We start from the raw sequence: 25,176 nt of genomic DNA, 5'->3' as shown, positions 1-25,176 counted from the left end.
GAGAGAGAGAGAGAGAGAGAGGCAGCCTACACAATATACACACAGAGGTACCGACAGTAAAGGTGATGTTGCTATAGACAATTTTTAGTAGTGTTAATGGTAACAGTCGTAATGTTAATGATTATAATAACAATAGGACTAGTAACAATAGTCGTTGCAGCAGAGGGTGTTGAGCAGGAACACGGGGGCAGCAGGTGACCCGCAGCCACAGATCCAGACTCCACAGCTTCAGAGCCAGAAAACCTGCAGGAAGTGATAGGAGGAGAGAGGAGAGGGATGAGAAAGCACAAGACTACCAGAAAGGGGAGAAGTTGTGTTAGTAACATGCAATAATGGGATGAGGTTGCATACAGAGGGAGAGAAAGTAGAGGAGAGAGGAGCTCAGTGCATCATGGGAAATCCCCCGGCAGTCTAGGCCTATAGCAGCATAACTAAGGCATGGTTCAGGACTCACCTGAGCCAGCCCTAACTATAAGCTTTATCAAAGAGGAAAGTCTTAAGCCTACTCTTAAATGTGGAGATGGTGTCTGCCTCCTGAACCCAAACTGGAACCTGGTTCCACAGGAGAGGAGCTTGATAGCTGAACACTCTGGCTCCTAGTCTACTTTTGGAGACTCTAGGAACCACAAGTAACCCTGCATTCTGGGAGCTGGTGGGGTAGTAAGGTACTATGAACTCTTTAAGATAAGATGGTGTCTGACCATTAAGAGCTTTGTAGGTAAGAAGAATGATTTTAAATTCTATTCTGGATTTTACTGGAAGCCAATGCAAAGAAGCTAAAACAGGAGAAATGTGATCTCTTTTCCTGGTTCCTGTCAGAACACGTGCTGCAGCATTCTGGATCAGCTGAAGAGACTTAATGGACTTTTTCGAGCAGCCTGATAATAAGGAATTGCAGTAATCCAGCCTAGAAGTAACAAATGCATGGACTAGTTTTTCTGCATCATTTTCAGACAGGATGTTCCTGATTTTCGCAATATTACGTAGGTGGAAAAAGGCGGTCCTTGAAATTTGCTTAATGTGAGACTGAAACGACATGTCCTGATCAAAGATAACTCCAAGATTCCTCACAGTGGTGCTGGAAGCCAGGGCGATGCCATCCAGGGAAACTATATCTTTAGATAATGCGTCACGGAGGTGCTTAGGCCCCAGAGCAATAACTTCAGTTTTATCTGAGTTTAACATTAGAAAATTACAGGTCATGCAGGTTTTAACATCCTGAAGGCACATTTGAAGTTTAGCTAACTGATGAGTTTCATCTGGCTTGATCGATAGATATAACCGAGTATCATCTGCATAACAATGAAAGTTTATGGAATGTTTCCTGATATTATTGCCTAAGGGAAGCATATATAAAGTGAACAGGATTGGTCCAAGGACAGATCCTTGAGGAACTCCATGACTAACTTTGGCGTGCATGGAGGACTCATCGTTAACATGTACAAACTGAAATCGATCTGATAAATAGGACTTAAACCAGCTTAGAGCGGTTCCTTTAAAATTTAAATCATGAACGAATTAACACTTTTACTATTAAGATATTTATTTTGTTGAGGGGCCCTGTGATGGACAGGAGACCTGTCCAGGGTGTACCCCGCCTTTTGCCCGATGTCAGCTGGGATTGGCTCGGCCCCCGCAACCTTGTACGCAGGATAAGCGGTTGATGATGGATGGATTTTGTTGAGGAAAAAGGGACTCAAAAAAGATTTAACTTAATTTTACTCGTGCACATTTATTGAAAACAGATTTTATCACAATAGTTCAGAATGTTCTGCCTCAGATTTGTGAAGTGATCCACTGTTTTGGCATTAAGTGTTTGTTCTGACCAGAAAGAAAAGTTTAAAACCACAATTCACCATCTGGTTTCTTCAACTTTCACTAAGGAGCAAAAATCAGCCTTTAAACTCGATGGAAGTAATAACTTGACATTTATCCTGATCGTTATTGATATGGAATTTTCGCCCAGCCCTACTATAAATAGTATTTTTAGCTTTGAAAATGTTAAAGGAAACCTATGAGAGCCAGCTTGAATGAGCCTGATGAGTTGATACCAATAATATCTAGCAGGTACTGATATCTATAATTTACTGGAGCTATGCTTAAATTTGTCAATAAAGTAGATGCTGGATCATAAGCCAGTAATAGCACAGCTGATCCAAATCCAGTATTAGCACAGACCCAGTCCAGACATCGTTAACAGGTCACACAGACCCAGGTGAAATACAGGCACCCTCAGCCAGTACGAGTACAGCCAGAGATGTACAGCGAGCATCAGTCTTATCAGACTTTATGAGGATTTTTCCATTTTCTCCCTTTTTCAATTGCAAGGTCATCTGCATAAAACAGAGACTTTGATCCTATACTTGTCTCCTATTCATAGTTTTCAGTCACGTGACATGGGCAAAACAACAGACCAACATAGCAGCTCTTTATCATAACAGACTCCCTTGTGGAGACGCCGTGAAAGCCGTTCAATTTTATTTGGATCACCTTTCAGCTCATGAAAAAGATAGAGATCGACACAAAGTGTTGGGTACTTGCAATCCATATACAGCCTCCGCGGCCGTGTTTCCACTGTTCAAAACTGCCAGGCCCCTGCCGCCCCTTGGCTGTGGTATGTTTACGTTCACCTTGTAGGGAATCCCTCACCTAACATAGCCCAGGCTTGTCTCCTCATCGATAAGTGCATCCCAAAGCACAACAACCATCCATCATTTTCGCAATGCAAAAGTAACAAACTCAGTGCTTGAAGTGGGCCGGTACGCAGCGGTACGTGGTACCAGTACCTCAGCGTTTTACTCTTTGGCGTACTCGGACATTTTCTTGCGTACTCTCCTCTGTCCTCTCCATATCCATATGTAAAACATGTTTCTTGCTGACAGAGTCTCTGATTCTCTCTGACTTTAATTGTCTCCATTATAAAGTTGATGGGAGAAATAGAAGAAAGAAAATTCTTTCTAGCCTAATAAATTAAGAAAGTTGTGTGTGGGGCTTTTGTTGTTCAGACCTAAAATGAACTCAGATTTTAACTAGACGGTGAATCATAAAACAAATCAAATATAGCCAAAGACTTTGCAGTGATGCACTTGAGTTTAATGTTATCTGTCCTGATGCATCGGATCAGTCCGATCAACTGCAGCATCCAATCAGTATAACGGCTACCCAATAAGGGGGCAGTAAAAGCTTTCCATAAAGGATGCACTGGTGTATCCTCGCTCATAGCTCCTCAGGGATCGCTCCTCACTCCTTGGAGCGCAAATAAGAGCTGCATGTGGTTAGCTTGTGCTTAATTTGTTACACATGTCCCAACATTGATTTTGGTCAATTGAGTTTTCAGTAGGCTCTCTTCTAGTGCCAGGTTTCCCAAAATGGGTCGCAGGCCCATTTTTATCGGGTGGCCAAGTGGCAGAGTGATGTTCTTAACAATGTCTTTAATATGTAAATATGAGAATGAGTGTTCTTTTGTGCTACACTTGTCAGTTAAGCTCAGATGCTGTGTGAGGTTTTCTCTCTTCTCCCTAACCTGATCTTTTATGTCTGTGATCTGTCACTGTCGACCCTATGATGTCTAAACGAAAGTACAAGGACAAATTTATTAATGTTGGATTCACCAGATTAATTCAGAATGGAGATGAGATGCTTCAATGTGTAATATGTGGGGAAGTGCTCAGTAATGAGGGTTTTGAAATGAATAAACTGGACAGGTATCTTCCAAACGAAACATTCATTGTATCTGGGAAAGTCCAAACATTTTTTTCTTTGCAAAATTAGAGTCCTTTAAGATGTGTTGATTCAGTATGGCACAACAATACAATAAAATCGTGTCTGTTGATGTGGAGATAGGTTTGGCTATGCAAGACTAGTCCTCACTGATTACAAAACCACAACTTTATTCACTCATTTTAGGAGAAACTGGATCATATTTTATGGAGAAAATATTTTCCTCTGCCTCACCTTTAGAAAGACATGAAAAAGTACATTGTGTAGGATATGGGACCTTTAAAGGAGAAGTTTGACATTTCTAATTTGCTTATTTGTTGTATTAATTTGTGCCAAGAAGAAGAACAATACAACTGATACCACTCTTATTCTCATTGTCATCTAAATATGAAGCAGCACCTGGTTAGCTTAGTTTAGTGTAAAGACTGGAAACAGCTAGCCTAGCTCTGTCCAAAGGTGAGGAAAAATCACAGCTTTATGTTGGGCTTATGTGCTAGACTATTTTTTGGCCTGGGAAAGAAAAGAAAGATTTGTGCTTTCTGAAGGTATCTCTCAGTAGAGGTGTCCAGCTGTGGCTCGTTGTCTGGGAGAATACCAAGCTGTGTGGTGTTCAGGCAATGCCACACACACGGTACACCCGCCCATACAGCAAACCATGAGAGAACACAGTGCTTTTCATGTTGGCTTAATAATGAAACAAATTAGCGTTACTATGGTGACAGAGAGGAAAAGTAAACAGAGGGTAAAAAGGAAAGAGAGAGAGAGTGGGAGAGCAGGCTAGAGAAGAATAGAAATGGGCAGGGTTTCAATGGCCAACTGGACTGATTAACTGACCCTGTGGAATTTTAGCTCAGCTCCTCAGAGATTTGAAAGCTCCACACAGGCAAGGATGCAGTCATCTGGATAAACTTTAGAACAGCAGGAACGTTTACAGTGAAAGAAAAAGCAGGAGGAAAAGGGTTCAAAGAGAAGACGCTACCATTGTCACAGCGGTATGTTGAATTTTAAGGCGACCTCTGATAGGCTGGAATGGTTGTCCAACACTGCAAAACGATTCATGTCAGCCTCAGCTGTACTTTGTGTTTAGTGCTAATTATAAAATATTTGCATGCTAAAATGCAATGCTATGAAGATGAACATGGTAAACCGCATGTTAGCATTGTTAGTATTGTCATTGTGAGCATGTTAGCATCCATCTCATAGAAATATATGGACATGCATAACAAATTCAATAGATAGATCTATCTATCTATTAAAAAATATATACTATATATACACTATATTGCCAAAAGTTTGGGGTCGCCTGCCTTTACATGCACATGAAGTTTCATGACATATGTATAATGTATAGCCCCCCCTTGCAGCTATAACAGCTTCAGCTCTTCTGGGAAGGCTGTCCACAAGGTTTAGGAGTGTGTTCATGACCATTCTTCTCGAAGCACGTTCTTGAGGTCAGGCACAGATGTTGGACAAGAAGGCCTGGCTCACAGTCCCCGCTCTAATTCATCCCAAAGGTGTTCTATTGGGTTGGCATCAGGACTCTGTGCAGGCCAGTCAAGTTTTCAACACAAAACTCGCTCGTCCATGTCTTCATGGACTTGCACTGGTGCTCAGACATGTTGGAAGAGGAAGGGGCCATTCCCAAACTGTTTCCACAAAGTTGGGGGCATGAAACTGTCCTAAATGTCTTGGTATGCTGAAGCATTAACAGTTCCTTTCACTGGAACTTAGGGGCCAAGCCCAACCCCTAAGAAACAACCCCACACAGATAAATTTTGACCCTACCATCTGAATGCTGCAGCTGAAATTGAGACTCATCAGACCAGGCAACATTTTTCTAGTCTTCTTTTGTCCAGTTTTGGTGAGCCTGTATGAATTGTAGCCTCAGTTTCCTGTTGTTAGCTGACAGGAGTGGCACCCGGTGTGGTCTTCTGCTGCTGTAGCCCATCTGCTTCAAGGTTCGATGTGTTGTGTGTTCAGAGATGGTATTCTGCATACCTTGGTTGTAATGAGTGGTTATATGGTATAGATATAGCTATAGATATCAGGGTCGGAATCACAAATATTGATAGCAGTTTGTGCCCAGAAAGTTATCTGAGATAGGCAGAATCCTTTTTTGTTTTTGGTGTCAATCCTACTGAAACTCGTTGCTAATGGGTTTTATTGTTTGTTGCATAAGGACAGGTTTGATGACTTTATTGTCATACCAATATATTGCAATGTTGTTTTTGTAACCACAAACTTAATAACCCCAGAATATTTACCTAAGAAAGTTTCAACAGTTTGGTTCAATGCCAAAGACTAGTTAGTCTACGTTATTGCTCTACTTAGAAAAAAGGAACTTTTGTAAAGCCAGTTGATCATGGGTGTTATATTTCTAAGCCCTAACAGGATTATTTGAACTATCAGCTAATTGCATTTCCTTAATCTAACCACATCTGTTCCATGTGCTGACACAGCACCTTACCACAAATTCATCTTATATGACACAAGTCTGGGGTTGGGATTCATTTAAAGTGTTTGTTGTGCATTAGGGACTGTGCTGTCATCTCACTGTGATGGAGTGACAGCACTAAGGCTATATTCAGGGTTTGGAGGATTACTTTAAAAATGTAATATGGTACAATTACAAATTACTTGTTAAAAAATGTAAGTAGTAATGTAATCCAAGTACCACAAAATAAAAGTACTTACTTCAATGCCAAATAGGCAAATGAAAACAAGAGAGTATCTGGCCCATCAATGACCAAAAAAAAGTGTTTCGTAGGTATTCTTGATGATATTTACATTTTTTCTCAGTCGCTTTGGTGCATTTCTCAGATCAGAATTGAAATGATCAAAACTAATTGTTCAACATCCACATCATCTCGTCGCTTGTGCACATCATAAAAGCACTATCTCATTGTTTTTAACAAATTGCAAATGACTTGACACACTGATGCAAATGATTATGTACAATTGTCTGCAGTTTCCTACATTATCACTTGCTTATGTCCTGCTGATCACAATGAATTATACCAGTCTCTGTTGAATAATCTTACCCCCCAAAACATCTAGGCATAAGTTCATTGCATTAGTCACTACATGCAAAATGGTTGAACACGTTATCAAAAATCAAAGTTAAAATACTTTATTCATATCCTTTGCCTACAAGTATATAGCTAAATGAAATGTTGTTTCTTAAGGACCATAAACAAAGTAAGAATAGACCACAACAACATCACAATAGCTCATACAATACCAGTAAACTGTAACAATACACAGTGAGCAGTAATATACACTCACCTAAAGGATTATTAGGAACACCTGTTCAATTTCTCATTAATGCAATTATCTAATCAACCAATCACATGGCAGTTGCTTCAATGCATTTAGGGGTGTGGTCCTGGTCAAGACAATCTCCTGAACTCCAAACTGAATGTCAGAATGGGAAAGAAAGGTGATTTAAGCAATTTTGAGCGTGGCATGGTTGTTGGTGCCAGACGGGCCGGTCTGAGTATTTCACAATCTGCTCAGTTACTGGGATTTTCACGCACAACCATTTCTAGGGTTTACAAAGAATGGTGTGAAAAGGGAAATACATCCCGTATGCGGCAGTCCTGTGGGCGAAAATGCCTTGTTGATGCTAGAGGTCAGAGGAGAATGGGCCGCCTGATTCAAGCTGATAGAAGAGCAACTTTGACTGAAATAACCACTCATTACAACCGAGGTATGCAGCAAAGCATTTGTGAAGCCACAACACGCACAACCTTGAGGCGGATGGGCTACAACAGCAGAAGACCCCACCGGGTACCACTCATCTCCACTACAAATAGGAAAAAGAGGCTACAATTTGCAAGAGCTCACCAAAATTGGACAGTTGAAGACTGGAAAAATGTTTCCCGGTCTGATGAGTCTCGATTTCTGTTGAGACATAAACAGAATGAGAACATGGATCCATCATGCCTTGTTACCACTGAGCAGGCTGGTGGTGGTGGTGTAATGGTGTGGGGGATGTTTTCTTGGCACACTTTAGGCCCCTTAGTGCCAATTGGGCATCGTTTAAATGCCACGGCCTACCTGAGCATTGTTTCTGACCATGTCCATCCCTTTATGGCCACCATGTACCCATCCTCTGATGGCTACTTCCAGCAGGATAATGCACCATGTCACAAAGCTCCAATCATTTCAAATTGGTTTCTTGAACATGACAATGAGTTCACTGTACTAAAATGGCCCCCACACTCACCAGATCTCAACCCAATAGAGCATCTTTGGGATGTGGTGGAACGGGAGCTTCGTGCCCTGGATGTGCATCCCACAAATCTCCATCAACTGCAAGATGCTATCCTATCAATATGGGCCAACATTTCTAAAGAACGCTTTCAGCACCTTGTTGAATCAATGCCACGTAGAATTAAAGCAGTTCTGAAGGCGAAAGGGGGTCAAACACAGTATTAGTATGGTGTTCCTAATAATCCTTTAGGTGAGTGTATATAGATAGACATTCTATACATGTCTATTAGAATTTTTTTTGTAAATGTGTAAACCTTAATTGATGAAGATATCTGTTGTGATGTGGAAGGGAATCTGGGATACAAAAGACCGGAACATCAGCCAAAGGGTTGTATCCCATGCAGCATTCCTGTCTCTTTCTTTACTGTATTACAATGACATGCTCTGTTAACAAATTACAGTACGAACAGTAAAAGCATAGCTGTGATTCCTGTCCTCTCTCCTGCTAACTTTGTACTGGTGAAAGTGATATATGCCATACAAAAAAAATGCAGCCTTGTGCATTTTCAATCATTGTCATAAAAATCTTAGCCAAAATGTACATCAGAAAATATTTACAGAGTACACTGTTATATTGACAAGATGGCTAAACATTTTGACTTGCTTGTTCATAAACAAGACACAAGGACTTGTTGCTCTGATGGCACTGACAAGTTCAATGACATAAAGATTTGCTTTTGAGAGATAGACTAAGGATTTTGAGCAAGTTATGGGCTTTTGCAGGTAAACCACTGTGTTGTGCTGTTTGTACTACCTGTTTTGAGAAATGCACTTACTGTTTTGCTAATGTTCAGGATGATTTGAGAAATGCACCAAAGTGACTGGGAAAAACTGTATTTTAGCGTCCAATGAAAAGATTTCTCAATGAGATGCTGCTGAAGCATAGTGTTTCTACTACCCACTGATTACTATACAAAAATACAACTTTTTTCACTGATTTTGGTGAAACTGGATCATATTTGATGGAGAAATATTAGTAATATGGAGTAAATATATTCTAGTTTTCTCTCAGATGTCCCCCTGCTGCTCTGCCTCAAAGCTGTGATTTAGTATAAACCCTTTTTATACTCTGCTCAAAGCCCTTTCTGACATGATACCATGGGCTAAGCAAGGGAAGCTGGTAAAGCACATACTAACACATTTTATACACTTCAATCAAAAATAAACCACAAATTTATATGGGGGATGAGGGGCCTGTGTCCCAGTAGAGCACTATGTCTAGCAACGTCCCTGCAGTACAGTTAAAATACATGTTTATGTAAATAAAGATTGACAAGAGAAGGAAACACCCTTTCAGTAAGTAATGCATATGCTGCCCGCTGTTCCTCCACCCAGCATCGTGGTTCTGGAAGTACTGGGTGTTGTGTGCAACAGCTCCACCCCTGGCTGCCATTTTGTTTGTCCTTGCCAACACAGAAACCCAACAGGAAGTGATCTCACTGCCTTATACAAACAAGAGACAGTTTTTCCATCTGCTCTGCTCTCCCTCTCTTTGGGATCTTGTGGTTGAATTTTGCTGTGCAAATATAAACTGGTTGTTCAGCTTTACCTTAACTCACACTCCTACCTTAACCATGATGACCTAAACTTCCTGTTCTAACCAGGATGGAATACACGCACATTCAAAGCTGTGAAGTGTATTTTATGTGTCATCCTTTCTCCCGTGTAATATCATAAACATGCCAAGGAGATCTTCTTTTTACAGCATGTAAAATCATTAGAAAAAGGTTGCATTGTGACAAATAGAGCTCTCAATAGCATGGCTGTGATAATAACAAAAATCATTCAAGAAATGATTAGCCTAGTGTAGTTTTATTTTGGGCCACAAGATGGCAGCATATATAGCCTATGGGTGGGGAAACTTGTTGCCTTGGAAAATGAGTCTCAAAACAGGAGGAGTCGGGCTGAGGAGTGAGGGAATGGGGAAAAGATGAGAAGAAAGTACAGAAAATGTGTGTCTGAGTCTGTCATGCTGTCCCAGCAGAAGAGAAATGTATCCATCCAGTGTCCAGAAAGTAGGACCTCTCTCCGTCATACTCTCCCTTCTCTCCCTCTGTCTCCCTCTCTCCCTCCATGCTGACACTCTCCCCCTCTCTCTTCTCTTGTCAGACAGACAGATGAGGTTTTCCAGTCAACCTGCAGACAGATGTGGGAGCTGCAGCTGTTCTTAGCATATGAGGAAGCTGGAACGATCAGCCTGGAACCAGACGGCAGCAGCATGCCACCTTAACCAGCGCTAAGCTGGCCACGTAAGTACGCTACACTACATGCACATGCCTGTCATATGGTAAACATACAGAACATGTGTGCTACTGAAATATCATTCGGTATAGATGCTGTGAATGGAGATGGTTGTGCTTTTTATGGTCAAACTATAATGGGTGGCCCCAAGCTGGCCTTACTGTTTAATATCAGCTATACGTTTAGTGCGGGAAATGATTCCGTTTTTTCATAGAAACATGGTCGCCAAAGTCACAGAAAAACCTAGAGAGTGGTGATGTAATCTGTCAGCCCAAACCACACATTCTGGTTCCATTGTCTGATGAAAGGACCAGAGCTGTTACTCCTGCCTATTTCAATTACATTTTTTAAGTGTATGTATTTCTTTGAAAACAACAACACTACTGCTGGTTTCATAATATTTTTAGAATTCTCAAAGACTGCCTGGATAAAAATATAATCTAAATATAATATAATGTGTATAGTGAATACCTTTTACCAATAATTCTGGCAATATTCTATATTTTTCTTTATGTCAATAAATTCCATGAAAAGCCCCAAACCAACATTAAATTGGTCCTATTAGTTAAGTGTAAGTGTGCCACCCAGCTCTATACTGTCCTGAGTCTATAAATCCTCACTAGAGCTGCTGCTTAATCTGCCTCTGAAAATAGTCCCAAATTCACTGTTTGAGTACATTTTGCTAAAAACTGAAGAGGCCAGCTGGAAATTACTGAGTCATTTTAAAATATTTAACTATACCAATTATGTGTCCTTTTTGACTCAGTGATTATTTAAAGGAGCCATGATCAACATTATTATGATAAGCTTGTATCAAATGATGATGTGAAAGGGGTCACTTGTAGTGATGAACCTGAATCTGCAGCTCGCCTCAGCTATACGGAGCTTTACAGTGAGTTGCACACTACCACAGTACACAGACAAAATTAAAGAGGCTGGTGAACAGAGTGGAACATTAAGCAGCTAAAGAGCCAGATATTTTCCTCAGGAGCTGGTAGAGGCCAAAAACAGAGCTGAAAGAGAAGGCAGAACAGCCACCAGAGTCGGTGGTTCAGTATCTCACCCAAGGACACTGACACGCAGCCTGGAGGAGCCGGGGGATTGAACCGCTGATTAACAGGCAACCCGCTCTACCTCCTGAGCCACAGCCATAGTTGGTACAAAGAAAGTAGACGTAGCCACTGTGATATCACCCATTGGTTTGTCGCCTTTAGGCATTTTGTCTGGCGCCATCTTGTTTTTTTGGTACCAGAAGTGACCATATTTGGTTGAGATGGTGGATCTAGCTAGCTTGGTTAGTAAGGTGCACCTGTTATTCACGTCCACTGTGAAATTTATTGGGATACTTATTTCAGCTATCAAAAAGACAAAATGTACTTACCTGAAAAAATAAACAGCTATCTTTTAGTTCAACTGAATGCTGAAGAAGACATTTATAGGCAACCAAAATATTACAGTTAACTTGTCAAGTGAAAACACACTGTCAAAGGGTTAGGGTTAGGGAAAAAAAAAAGTTAAATATCCACAGTGCAGCAGGTAAAGGATACCTCTATCCTAATTGAAAGGTTGCCATGGTAGCGATTTGTCAATCACAAATCATTCCCTGCTTTCTGGTCTATTTTCCTCTTAATGGGACCATAATTCACTAAATGAACATTGTGCTGTGTTGAAGAAGACTTGAAGCCAGAGACCATAAACTAATTAGGAAATGATGTTTACTGAGGTACTAAGTCAATCGAGATGTAGGTCATTCTCTCATACACTTCTGTACAGTCTGACTACTTCTTGTAACCAGTGGAGTCGCCCCCTGCTGGCTGTTATAAAGAATGCGGGTTTTAGGCACTTCTGCATTGGCTTCACTTTTTATTACATTAATTCATTCATCTGACGCTTTTATCCAAAGCAACTTATAATTGCTATATATGTTGCACGCCTCTGGAGCAACTAGGGGTTAAGTGTCTTGCTCACAATGGGGATTTGAACCAAGGTCTCTCCCTGGGCTGTGGCCCAGGAGGAAGAGCGGGTTATCTGTTAATTGGAAGGTTGGCGGTTCAGTCCCCGGCTCCTCCAGGCTGCGTGCCGAAGTGTCCTTGATACTGAACCCAGATTTGGCCCTGGTGGATTTGGCGCCAGTGTATGAATGTGTGTGAATGTTAGTTTCTGTTTGAGCACTTAGGCTCAGTGTGTAAATGGTGAACATTTACCAAAGGCATGTGTCTTATCCACTGCGCCATCACCACCCCAGACCTGGAGGGTCCTCCTTGATTGTACCTGATCTGAAGCACCTGCCACATGAATAAATGTACTTAAATGTAACTTGTTTCGGCTGCCCCCAAGAGGACAAATAAAGTATTGGAGGTTTAAGGAAATGAAACTTTTTGCATTCTCTACGAGAGTTAAACGAGAGGGCTGAGACCTCTCTTGTGTGTGTGTGTTAACTGAGCTAGACTGGGTTGGCAAGTAGCTTAGCTCAGCAGTAAGAGTAAAAGCAGGGCAAACGGAAACAGCAGCCCAGCTCTCTCCAAAGTTAAAAACGCATGTACCAACCTCCAAAGCTCACATCTAAAGCTGATGATACACGGGGCAACTTTTTTGAGCAATGTTGCTGGGCAATCTTGCTAGTGGCAAGTCTGACTATGTTTTTAACAGATAGCGGCGGTGCGGGGCGGATGGCGGAGGAAGGGGATTACGGTAATAATCTTTACTTATTACCATTGACGGCAACGTTGCCCTGCACGATTGCTCTAGAACTTGCTCTGTGTATCATCAGCTTAAGTGATGTAAGGGATGTGTGGGTGCTGTGCTCCCGGTCCAAGCCTTCCTGCCCCAACAATCAGTATAAAAAATATATAAAATATTATAGGGAACCACCTGGAAAGCTCATGCTAGTTGCTGTAGTGAACAGTAGGCAACTACATGGCACTAAAAAATGACATTGACTGGAAGAGGTAGGGTGTGCTGCTCCAGGGGCCTGGGTTACTGTGGTACCCTTAACAGTCCTACCTCCACATCTCTGGTTCTGTTTATCCGTTCACCCTGTAATTCTTTGCAGCTCTTTGGCTATGTGCTGGGCTGGAAACCTCACTGTGATGACAAGACTCCAGGAAGTCCTAGCTAACTGCTGTTGTTGTCTGACAAGAAATAGTAGCTGTTTTCACATACCTGTTTGTGTACAGATTAAACAAATGAGATAAAAGAGTGAGCTTCAGAGATGCTGGATGGGTACAGCATTTTTGAATGAGCCAGACTGTTTTCCCCAGTCCCCAGTCAATCACATTAGTCCTCCAGCTCTGTACTTTATTGATCTTTTCATCTTACTCCTGGAAAGATCTCAGTTGGAATTTTTGGGTTGAGGTAGAATGCCACAGATTGGGCAGGGAAGCACTGAGAGACTGACTGACAAATTGTTTTAACTTTTTATTTGGATTTGTTGACAAAAAGGAACCTTATCCTTTAAGTACACGACTTACACTACAGTAGATGTTCTTGTGTACTTGTGCAGGACCTTGGCGCTGTGTCATTGAATATTTTAGAGAAATGGGAAGCAGGAAGAGACCACAAGACAGAGCTCAGGGGTCGAATGAGCACATGATGTATTCTAAATGGGTTTATATTTAAAGTTCATTTTAAAAGATGTCAACCATAGTATTCTAAACAGTATAATATAATAAGTCATACATTTCAGAACACTTGGGTTAAAAAAAAGTTTAAATGCCATTTGCCATTTTTGGAGTGAAACCCCTGGATTTTGTCTGTAGTCATGTGTGGAGCTGCAGCTGTTCAGAGAGAGGGAGAGGAGTGAGACACTGAAAAAAGATGGGTGACATAGAAGAAGAGAGGCACTGTGAGTAAGAGGTGGAGAGAGAGGAAGGGAGGATTAGGGTGGGTGCCTGCGGTGGAGCATGATGTCAGAGGAATGCGTTAAGCCTCTCCTTTAACAAACTGGAGCCGTGTGGAGCGCCAGCCGCCTCGCGCTCTTTCTCACGCAGAAATACACACAAAACACTTTCACCCTGCATAACTCTAACTAACTTTCTTCTTTCACTTTCTGACTGGATTTTTATATAGTGTATACGCACTGTATACATACAGTATGTGTATACATACACACACATGCACACACACTCTTGCTTTCACACACAGGACCTGAGTCAAAAACGTTTTGATTGTATTACACTAAATAATTAAATTTAACTGCATACATGCAATATTAATAATATCACACTCACATTGTCATTTAAGTATTGTGGAATGTGTTTTCAGTGGTCGATTTTCATCTTTGTACGGCCCTCCCTCCCAGCATCCGGTCCTGCAGCTGGAGCTTATTGCATGGATTACAGAGCTGGAGAAAAGTAAGGAGAGACGGGAAAAGAAAGGGAGTGATGGAGAGAGCGAGGACAGACAAATGGAAAAAGAGAGAAAGTGGCTATTAAAATTGCGTGGAAGAGTCAGATGCTGGGAACAGCTGGAAAGATGATGACTAATATTAGCAGTGAGGTAAGGCAATGGAAGATGGAGAGGTTAGGCTGTGTGTATGGAGGACAGCTGCTACTGTAAACCAACCACAGTGAAGTCAAGTTTATTTATAGCAGCATAGTCATGACACCAAAAGGGGAACTTTGATGCCAAATTGTAGTTTAACCCATTAACATCCAAACATCATTAAATTCATTTCCACATGTCGCTATTTTCCAAGTTACTGTAGCTGTCAGATAGCAATGAAGCTTTAGTCACACACATTCACACACTGACAGGGGTGTAGCTAAAAGTTCTGGGCCCTACATACAAGCAGTCTCTGTGGGCCACGTTACTCTCTTGGTCCCTGTCTCTCCCACATCTTTTGAAAAATGCTAACATCTGTAGTCACTAATGAACTATATAAATACATATATAAATAGGGAAACAAAACAAATAATTCAACTTGCCGGTGACAATTCATAACCATAAAAATATAGCTTAAGTCACTTTTTGCAATGCCCATTTGTTTCTTCTGTATTTAAATTGCACTGCATATTTTCTTATTGTGCAAATGAACCTTTCTCAAAGCATTTTCATTTGTTAGGTAACATTTTTTGTTGCAAGCAATTTTCCAGAACATTTTAAACAAATGCTTTCAAAAAGTGATGGAGACAAAATTATCCAATTCAAAATATGGTGGCCTGCTAGTTGTGATTGTTCTCATCTTTCTTTTGAAATAAATTAGTTGGCAGTTGTTTTCCTTCACTTCGCTTTCTTTCTTTTCATTTTTGGTACCTTGATTTCCCTTCTTAGGGACGGAAATGACTGTTTCAAGGCATGTTGATGCTCCAGTCACAGTCACTCTGCTCTATTAAACCATTTAGAGAGGAATCTTAGTGCTGGGCAGATTAAACCACTTTACGTCTTTTGGAAGGTATTAGAGGGCCCTCAGAGCCACCACTATTTTTGAAACTACTTCCTTAGAAATAAAACACTGCAAACCCCCCCCCCCCCTTTGACTCACAGAAACAGAAAATGTAAATGCGCCTTTAAAGTCTTTTCGACAACTCAAAGCGCTTTTACACTACATCTGCATTTAACATTCATTCACTGAGCCTAAGTGCTCAAACAGAAATTAACATTCACACACATTCATACACTGGTGGAACAGCCACCAGGGGCAATTCGGGGTTCACTATCTTGCCCAAGGACACTTCAACATGCAGCTTGGAGGAGACGGGGAATGAACCGCCAAACTTCTGATTAATGGGCAATCATGTCATGTGTGTTTTTGTGAACGGCGATCTATTTCAAGTAGCGGCTGTTTAAAAACGATATAATATTCTTTGTGTGGTTCATCAACACTGGTGAAGCTGGGGCTCCGTTTCTTCAGCAAGTTTTCCTTCTGCCACTACACACATACACGCTACGCCTACACATGCGCACTGACAACCCAGGGTTAGGGTTAATTTTGGATTTATTCACACAATTTAAAAAAAAATATTAGAAGTTTATTTACAACATTTAACGCTGAAATGTAGATTGTAATAGGGTGTATATTAACTTTTTTGGAGAATAGTTCTATGTAAAATCAGATGTTGAGCACCCACATATCGCCAAAATGGCATGATCCTTGTTTTGCTGCAAAGCTTCAACTGTGAGATATAAAGATTAATTTGTTACAAATTGATATTGAAACTCTTGCTCCAGTCTAGGTTGTGAAGCTTGTCCAGGAACATGTACAGCTGAACTGAAACCCTTTGCTTTTGATTTGCTAGTAGTTCTTACCCAGGTACTGCACAGATGCAACTCCCAACACAGATCAAATAGAAGTGAGATGCTTCACTCTGTAGCTAAACCAGTGTTCAACACACAGGATGAAAAGAGGAGCTGCAGTAATGTGCAGTATGACAAATAATGAAACCATGTAAACCTGTTGTGGTACAACCATAAATAAGATTTTGAACCTGAAAAATTAGAATAATATGTTCTCTTTAAGAAAACTGCCAATATGCTTTTTTATCATGGTTCTCATGTCAGACATCTATGTCAGATTTGATTTAAACTCACCAGAATCATAATCTGTGCTGTTATCTGTACATAAGAAGAAAAAACTAAAACAAGTTTTCCTTTGTTGTAAATTCTTGTAACTGTGGGTTGTTCGGGTTTATTTTCTTCATTACATTATCAAGTACCACATCAAAAGTTGAAACTAGTTGAAACTCTACCCCTTCTGGGAAAAGATCTTACAATGAAATCTGGAATAAAGTCAGGGAACATTTCTATAAATAATGTCCCATGTGGCTGGTAAACAGGCTGTAGTGAAAGGGCAAGTGTTTCTGGGAGAAACAAAGTGTAGAGACACCTCAAACTGAATAAAATATAAAATTTGTGTACCTAGCCTTGTAAACCCACTAATTATTTTTGGATATATCCCAACTGTCTACAGTCTACTTTCACAAGGCTAATATGAGTCGCATCCCACACAGCATCCAAATACACACTTTAGGGTACAGTACATAATATTACATAATGCATCACACCTAGATGTTTGGCTTTTTTCTTACTTAATGTGCCATCCTGTGCAGTAGTACATTGTATTTGGCCATTCTTTACACTGAAGAGCAGTATGATTAATCAGAAGCTGTATTCACTAACTGGACATTCATTTCTTTCACTTCAGCTCTAATTCACTAAATACTCTTCAGGGTCTGGGTTTAGCTTGTGATGAGCGGCTACAATGGTGAAGAAGAGTAATTAAACAATATTTAGTAGACATGTAGGAGAAGATTTAGATGTTTGACAGACTGCGAAAGTACATTCACATCTACACTACATCAACCTTTGCTCACCTTTTTCATAACTGTCTTTGTGCTAACCTGCCTATTCTCCTGGTTTGTCTTTGGTGAGGTGTTCTGCATCTTTAACACATCAGACTGCTTGGCTGAAACATGCATTGTAGAAAAAGGTCCAGTTTGTAAGTTTCAGTGACATGTAGTTGTGATCATATTTTTTATATATATATATATATATATATATATATACAAGCCTGTAGGAGAAGCTACGGTGGCTGACACGCTCTGTCCGCTCTTGTGCGTCTGATCCTCCATTTGTCCAAATTTCACGTCTCTTCTTACTTCTAACAAACCAGATGACCACTACTACAACTACTACTACTACTTTTTCTTCTTCATACGTATTCAACGTAGTGACGTAGGGCTACTGTAGAAACATGGTGGGGCAACATGGTGACTTCCATGTAATGGCAGTGTATGTGGATATAAATGTCTCATTCTAAGGTAATAAAAACATAATGGTTCATTATGTAAGGTCTTTATACACCACTTAAAACATAGTTATGGATCTTATATTATCAGTAAAGTCTAAGAAGCCAGTGCGAATATAAGGACCTAAAATATGTAGGTACCAAATGCATCACGTACACTTTTTTCTAGACCAGTTATAAGACAATCAAGTACTCTTTGTCTAACTTTAGCACTGGAAGGTCCTCCTCTCTCAAAGAAAAAGAAGAGCGGGGAAAAGTTGACTCTGAAAGTCAAGACTGCTTATTCAGTCCACTTTCCACCCTGCCAGAGTAGGGAAATAAAGAGGCCAGTGTTTCAGTATTTCTGAACCCAGCACATTTCACAGGACCTTTTATAAGCAGCGGTATGGCACCCGCAGTAGCCCGGGGCCTGGAAGGACCTTTACCAGTAAAGTTGGAGTGCAAAAAACAAGTGGCTCAATTATGTGTGTGAAACCAGGGCTGGAAAGGAAATAAAGCACTGAATTCAGTCGGCTGTTGGTCTGAAGCTGTTCTCCACATGCAAAAATACAAATGCAAAGCAGAAGCAAGTTACTACATGGCACAGAACGAGAAAGAGTCTCTTTGTGTGTCATGCTCTAAGTGAAGTGCTGGAGTGAGTCGTAAAGGGGTGAGTAAACGTCTGATACGGTTAGTTAGTGTCAGGATCTAAATTCACAGTGCTGTGAGGACTGTTAGAACTTCTACCCCTGTATGTCTGTACAGCTTTTATTCAGTGTATATAGACATGATGACTTTTCTCCTCTCTGTTTACAGCTTCGTCCATCAATCCTCAATCCAGTCTCTCCACATGGTGAAGATGTAGTCTGTTTGATCTCTATGGAGATGTCTCTAAACACAGACTCCTCTGCCTCGTTGCCATGGTCACTGTGGTTGCTGTTCTTCCTGACCCCCATCACCCAGACAACAAGCTCTGCCCCCACATCTGAAACTTCTCTGCCATTCAATACCACGCTATTGTTCGACAGTGGCACGCCGGGCTACAACCTACGGAACTGCAGCTGCTCTAAACCCGTCTGGGACTGCAACGAGGCTCTGGCCAACTCGCTGTGCAGATGCCACACAGTTTTGCGCTCCGCTCTGCCCACTGCTGGGCTCAGAGAGCCAGGACGACTCACTGTCTGGGTGAAGGAGCTCTGGGTGCTGGAAGAGCTGCTAAACAGGAGCATGGTTGGGCATTTGCGGTTGTCATTTTGTGGAATAAAACCAATGGACAGTCAGTACCTGGCTTTGCAAGGTTTGCGTACCCTAAGGATCCACAGCGCAGCACCAGAAGCTACTTACCCCAACCAGGAGATTACAATTTCCCCTGCAGCAGGGATTGCAGTGGAGCTAGAGGCCCTCTCCTTTGACTTCTCCTCCTCTTTCCACGTGACCTTCCTGGATGTAGCAGTGCTCAACGGGCTCTCTGCCCTAAAGGCATACAGTGTGGTGGGACCACCTGCTCACAACCTCTCCCAGACCTTCCCCCACCTGGCTTTGCCCCTTGCTACGCCATACTCTGCTGCTCCTGATGACCCCATTGACCCCAGTGAGCAGGCTGCAGAGCCTCTGCAGAACCTGCTTATCACGTTTGTCTACTAACAACAACACATCCTCATTAGGGCAGTACAAATGACAAATGATGTGCAGGAATTATACACAACAGAGCTGGATGTTTCTTTGTTCTCCTTTTGCAAAGGAAAAGTTGCACATCTGACATATCTGTGGAATAAACTTCTTTCTGACTAGCTGCTGTCATTCTGGCCTAAATGTGGCTTTGAACAGGAAAGAAGAAAAACCTCTTTACCTTACCCTGATGCCTTTTCTTCAATGAGACTACAGACTTCAGACAGAACATGTGTGCTGAACTCCTGCTGGTGTTTTCCCATCCCTGAGCGCAGATATAGACACAATGTTTGAGAATGTTTGCCACAGCATATTTTGCGAATCATTCCAAAACAGTGAATGATGATTTGCAAACCAGAAAGCGAAGGGTCAACGCCTGCTCCTTACATTACAACTGATTTGCTGCAGTTGTTGGAGATGTTGCTTGTACAAATATTCTGGAACTGCTGCACATACCGTTGTTCCACTGTTACATGTAACTCACATATGGAGTACATAGTGACTTCCAAATTCACTAGTCTGCAGATGTGCTCGTAAACACTCTACGTGCACAATTAAAACAGCAGGTAGCTGGAAGCCACACAGGCTATGGTTACACTTGACTTTTCAAATTGATTTTTGAGATCTGTGTGCCTACATCTGGCCCTGAAAACATGTGGCTTCTGTGGGTTGTTTCAACATCCTTCCATCTTCCACCTTTCACATTTGATCCAGAAGATGTGACAGTACTAATGTGAGGACAAGCTGTTTATTGCATATCAGATGACACACAGCAGTTTATTGTGTGATGAGTGTAACCGCAGCCACTGTGACAGACAGACAGCGATCTGGTACGCCATCTGCAAGAACTGTATTCAGAACAGAGAGGGATGACAGGTCCCAGATCCCGCTCCCAGCTGCCAAGTGGGTGTTAGCTCTTCCCCCATCCAGGTGCTGTCAGATATATCAGGGCAGCTGGACAGGATGAACAGTAGGGAGGAGGCCTTTGACTAGACTGGCCACTTCAAACTAATGCAGATGTTTGTTGACATTTACATGTAGACGGGTGACAAAATACGGAGAAACATAACAAATGCAGACTTCCTGATGAGTCTAAAAATGATGGACCAATGTATAGACAGCACTAACCACCACCATCATCAGAACACCAAATGAGGGAATATCTTTTGGGAGAATGACGGTCAATCCACAAGTGACTTGGAGAGTCTATTTAGAAGCTCTGAAGCTAGGCGTGGCACTTGCTAATGAACAACATTAGATGAATTAGAGGAAAAAGGTAGCAAGTGAACCTTGAGATTATTTAGTCACATAAACTGGTCCCACTGTCAAGAATGAGCCTAACATATGACACCTTACTATGTTTAGTTTCTAAAGTTTTTTCCTGTTAATTTGTCACCTATCTTTGCATGAAGCAGCTATGGCCACTAAACATTCTTGGTCTAGATTCCAGGACAGGTCAAACCAGATTACACTTAAATTTGGGGCCCAGTGGTGCCAGTCCTGGTTAGCATTGTTAAGGTGAAGGACTGTTGTTTTCTATTAGGGTAATGAACACAGCTGTTTGCTCTGCACTTTTTACTTAAAGCTGGGTTGGCAATTTATTTCAGACACATTTCTGTTATATTTGTTGATCTTTACATCCCGACAGCAATCAATAAATCAAATACTCTGACACAAAAGTGACTGTAATGAGCACAGCCAATCATTTCATTGGGAGTGGATGAATTGACTGCAACAATAGCACAAAGAGCAAGGTCTCACAGCAAGAAGGTTGTCGGTTCAATCCCTCGTTGCCCTGGCCTTTCTATGCAGAGTTTGCATGTTCTCCGCATGGGTTCTCTCCAGGTGCTCCAGCTTCCTCCTACCGTCCAAAGACATGCAGGCTAGGTGTTAATTGGTGTCTCTAAATTGCCCTTAGGTGTGAATGTGAGTTTGACTGGTTGTTCATCTATGTTCGGCCCTGCAATGGACGGGCGGTTTCTTTTGATAATACGCACCACTAAAGCACAATTAAAGCCTTAACGATTATGGTTCTAATGTTTACCCACTCTTATAGACTTTTCTTTCTGGCCCAGTGTCAAATCTATTTTTTATACCTTTAATATTTCACTTGATATTATGCTTACATGGTGTATATAGTATATAAGTTTGTGTTATATCAAATTATCAGACATTAGCTGACATACAGCAATGGCTAGGATTCCAGCATGGGCATACTGCTTTGCTTTTGGGACTGGAAAAAATGGATTCCATCCTAGCCTTTTTATTTCAGTTAATAATTAGACTGTTAATCCACCCCTTGATTATTGGGTGAAAATATGTCTACTCACTTGTAAATTAAATCTAAATTCTTTTAGGTTTCTGGGTTACTAAATCTGCTCTTTTAACAGCATTTCTATAGTTAGATTGCAACAGAGTCTATGTTGAAATAACTTACAGCACAGTCTCAATGCATGAGGTGCAAAGGGGGGGAGGCAAAGAGAGAAATTCCTGCTTCAGGGATCAATAGAGCATCATAAAAAAACAAGATGTACTGTGGCAGCTGACTCCAGTGAACACTGGCTGGAACCAATCCAGAGTGGGATCAGAGTCACCAGAGCTGGACAATACTGTTGTCTCTGAGAGGGAGCTTTCAGTGTTAAGCTATTTTGTTGAAGAGATTTTAAGTAAATTATAATAAAACATGTCTGTTGTCAAGAGTTAAGGACAGCTGCCCACAGCAAAAAGGTAGGAGAAAAAACAAGTGAAAGACAAGGGTCGTGTCAGTCTGACGGAGAGGCGCAGTAGGCTGCAGTCTGCTGCTGCGTTTTTTCAGCTGGTCTTATTGAGTGCAGATGGCCTAATAAAACAAGTTGTTTTGAAACAGATTAAAATGGATGCCCAAAGAACAAGAGTCCCAGGATTAGGATCCCTCACACCAGCCAACGAATCTCACTTTGACTCTGTAGAGATGGTTGAGTTACGCAGTTATTAACCGACTTACAGCCTACTTGGCAGGGCCTAGTGAGGGAAGAAAGGGAAGTGAAAGAGAAATTTTCTCAGTATCGTGCTGGATGTGATTCACTTACTCTACAGCTCTTTGTCAGGATGGTTTGTTTTTGTTTCTGGATATTTATATGCAGTCACTTTAGAGAGGAGTTGGAGGAGAATTTTAATCAAAGTCAAAGTTGAACAACTCTCTCTCTCTGGTTTCATGCTCCCTTTCTCTTCCTGTTTCCAGCTCATATCCTGTGAGAGACTGTCATGAAGCTGCACAACACAATCCAGGGCCAGCACTTCTTTTCTGCAGATCATTGAAAGTCTCTGTGTGTCTGTGTAGTTGCTACAAAAACTACCTACTAAAGTCCATAGTTTCAGCAAAATAAATTCAGATTGCACCACCAAAGCTCACAATGCTCACAATACCTGTAAGGCCAAACTAAGCGGAGTTTCCCCACACAGACTTTGCAGGCTGTCCAGGTATATCAATGGCCACCAAAGTATAATTGCCAACCCATTTCAGCACTTTGCAGAGAAACATTATCTTGTATTATGTTAGAAGACATGGACACGGTGGATATTTTACAGCATCAGTGAACACACCTGTTGGTGCCGATGTCATTCAGCACCACTGTGGTCTCAATCGTTTCAGTAGGGAACGTCATTAACAACAAGCCACTGAAAACAGAACTGCAGGTGAAAAAATCCTTGTGTTTGTTATTTTGGCAACTTTGAAAAAATACTGCTGAAGAAGAAAGACAGGTGCAGGTGTGTGTGTCTGAAGGGACAAGTAAAGTGAGCAATTTAAATTAATTAGAATTAAACCTGGAAAATCCTGTAAACTGCTGCAGTATGGGAGAAAAATGGAAAATTTAATTTATTTAATAGTCAGTGTTTTATTATAAACATACAATTGAATTGGATGAATGGCCAGTACTTATACTGGTGCTAATATGGGTCCTAATAAAGAGTTTTCCATTAAAAAGAGTTACAAAAATGTTTTTAGAAAGACAGAAAAACACTTTTAATTGCCACTATGTTGCATTGCAACACACTTGAGACTAGAGATTAGCCACTGTGTAAAAAGGTGATTAGAAAAAAGTTGGGAGATTTTTTATTCACTTCAGTGTTATTCTTTTCTGGGACATTATGACCATCTAGTGGCCATTAAAGTGCAGTTACAGGAGCTTTATTTCAGCCCGGCCGTGGTGACTTAAACTTATTTTCATCAGTTGACAATAATTTAACGACCGTACTGTGTTAGTAGTTCTTTCTTTAGTTTGATGTATTCTTCTTTTGTTCTTTCCTACCCTGTGCCTGTCTGGCAGGGCTGCATCCTTGCACTGAATACATTTTCTTTCTGTGCTTTTAACACATGGATATGAAAACAGGATGGTGACTATAACGCCTAGAAACACCCATGCCCTTCTTCTGAAACAAGACTGAACTGGGGCTTTCTTTGTTGAATGGAAACATATTTCATTATGCAACAAGCTGAGATGAATTTCTCTGGAATTGCTGTGAGTGGTTAAGAAAATACAACCAGCACATGCCAGGTCAATTTGCTCTGTGTATATAAAAGAGTTGGTACTGAAAGCTTCAAAGATTTCTCGACACCTTCAGCACATCTTTTGTTGCCTTTAAGCCAACATTCACAACCAGTATTCAGCTCAGGAATGGAGTCCATCCATTACAGTGCACAAATTGCTCCTACCAAGCATTCTACCTTTAGTCACTCCCATCTGGTGAACGGGGTGATTACACACCTCCAAAAGACACCTTTTAATGGTTTTCAGACAGGATGTTTAAAACAGGCCATGGGACTTTGTGCTTATGCTCCCATCAGCACACATCTGACAGTCTTAAAACGTTTGGGACATTCCACCAAAAAAAGGGTGAAAATGAGATCACTGGGTTTTTTGGGTTTGACATCACTCTCTTGTGTTAGAGCCTCAACTTCCTTTTCTTTCTCTTCTCTCTTGATCTTCATTACAGGATAATAGCACATCATCAGGGAATGTAATTATTCAAATGTAATTTGTTATGATTCTGTGTAATCCATGGCTATGTGCCTTAAACTTTGTACACATTGCAGATCAGCATTTTTACAATCTTTGACATGTTCAGCAACTCATGCGTAAATCATGTACTGCTTAAGAAACAGATTGTGTATTTGGAAACGACTTGGAAGATTTGACTTGTAGATAATTTGTCTATTTAAAGGGATACTTTGTGATTTTTATCCAAAACACTTTTTGTTGAATTGAGCGAATATTTCCTTATGGAGCGCTAGCTCTCAGTTGTTTGTGTGCTCCGAAAAGAAATCCGGTTTTCTTACATAGTCCTTGGCCTGTCAATAGATCCCAAACAAAGTTGCTCAGAGCAAGCAGTCAGCAAAACCAAAACATTCCAGTCAAACAGATGGCGTTCGTGCGCGTTCACAAGTGTTCGATGTAGGGAGGGAGCTGTTGGAGAGAGGTGGTTAAACCGGCACATACTGAGCGTTCTGTGAGGAAGGAGATGGCCAAGAAAAAAGTAAAAGGCCTGAAGTTTATAAAGAGATAAAGAAA

General features: G+C 41.1%; 1 protein-coding gene across 5 annotated transcripts; it reads left to right on the top strand.

The window, feature by feature from the left end:
- Positions 1–4,572: 4,572 nt before the first annotated feature.
- Positions 4,573–24,713, top strand: LOC119903525 (uncharacterized protein C21orf62 homolog). 5 transcript variants are annotated; one of them, XM_038719768.1, is made up of 3 exons: positions 4,573–4,712; positions 10,105–10,244; positions 18,776–24,712. In XM_038719768.1, the coding sequence occupies exon 3, from the start codon at positions 18,839–18,841 to the stop codon at positions 19,601–19,603; it is 765 nt and encodes a 254-aa protein (XP_038575696.1). In that variant the 5' UTR covers positions 4,573–4,712; positions 10,105–10,244; positions 18,776–18,838; the 3' UTR covers positions 19,604–24,712. The 5 variants fall into 5 exon arrangements, with proteins under 5 accessions (XP_038575696.1, XP_038575697.1, XP_038575695.1 ...); XM_038719769.1 differs by having other exon boundaries at positions 4,575–4,712; positions 10,109–10,244; XM_038719767.1 differs by lacking the exon at positions 4,573–4,712 and adding an exon at positions 9,888–10,010.
- The last annotated feature ends 463 nt before the right edge of the window (positions 24,714–25,176 follow it).

The sequence above is a fragment of the Micropterus salmoides genome, unplaced genomic scaffold (assembly GCF_014851395.1).
Source record: "Micropterus salmoides isolate LMB-PRFRI ecotype aquatic unplaced genomic scaffold, ASM1485139v1 Ms_hic_scaffold_15, whole genome shotgun sequence".
In the NCBI taxonomy this organism is placed as follows: Eukaryota; Metazoa; Chordata; class Actinopteri; order Centrarchiformes; family Centrarchidae; genus Micropterus; species Micropterus salmoides.
Note: the sequence above shows the minus strand (reverse complement) of the source record. Positions and strands in the feature narration are given on the sequence as shown.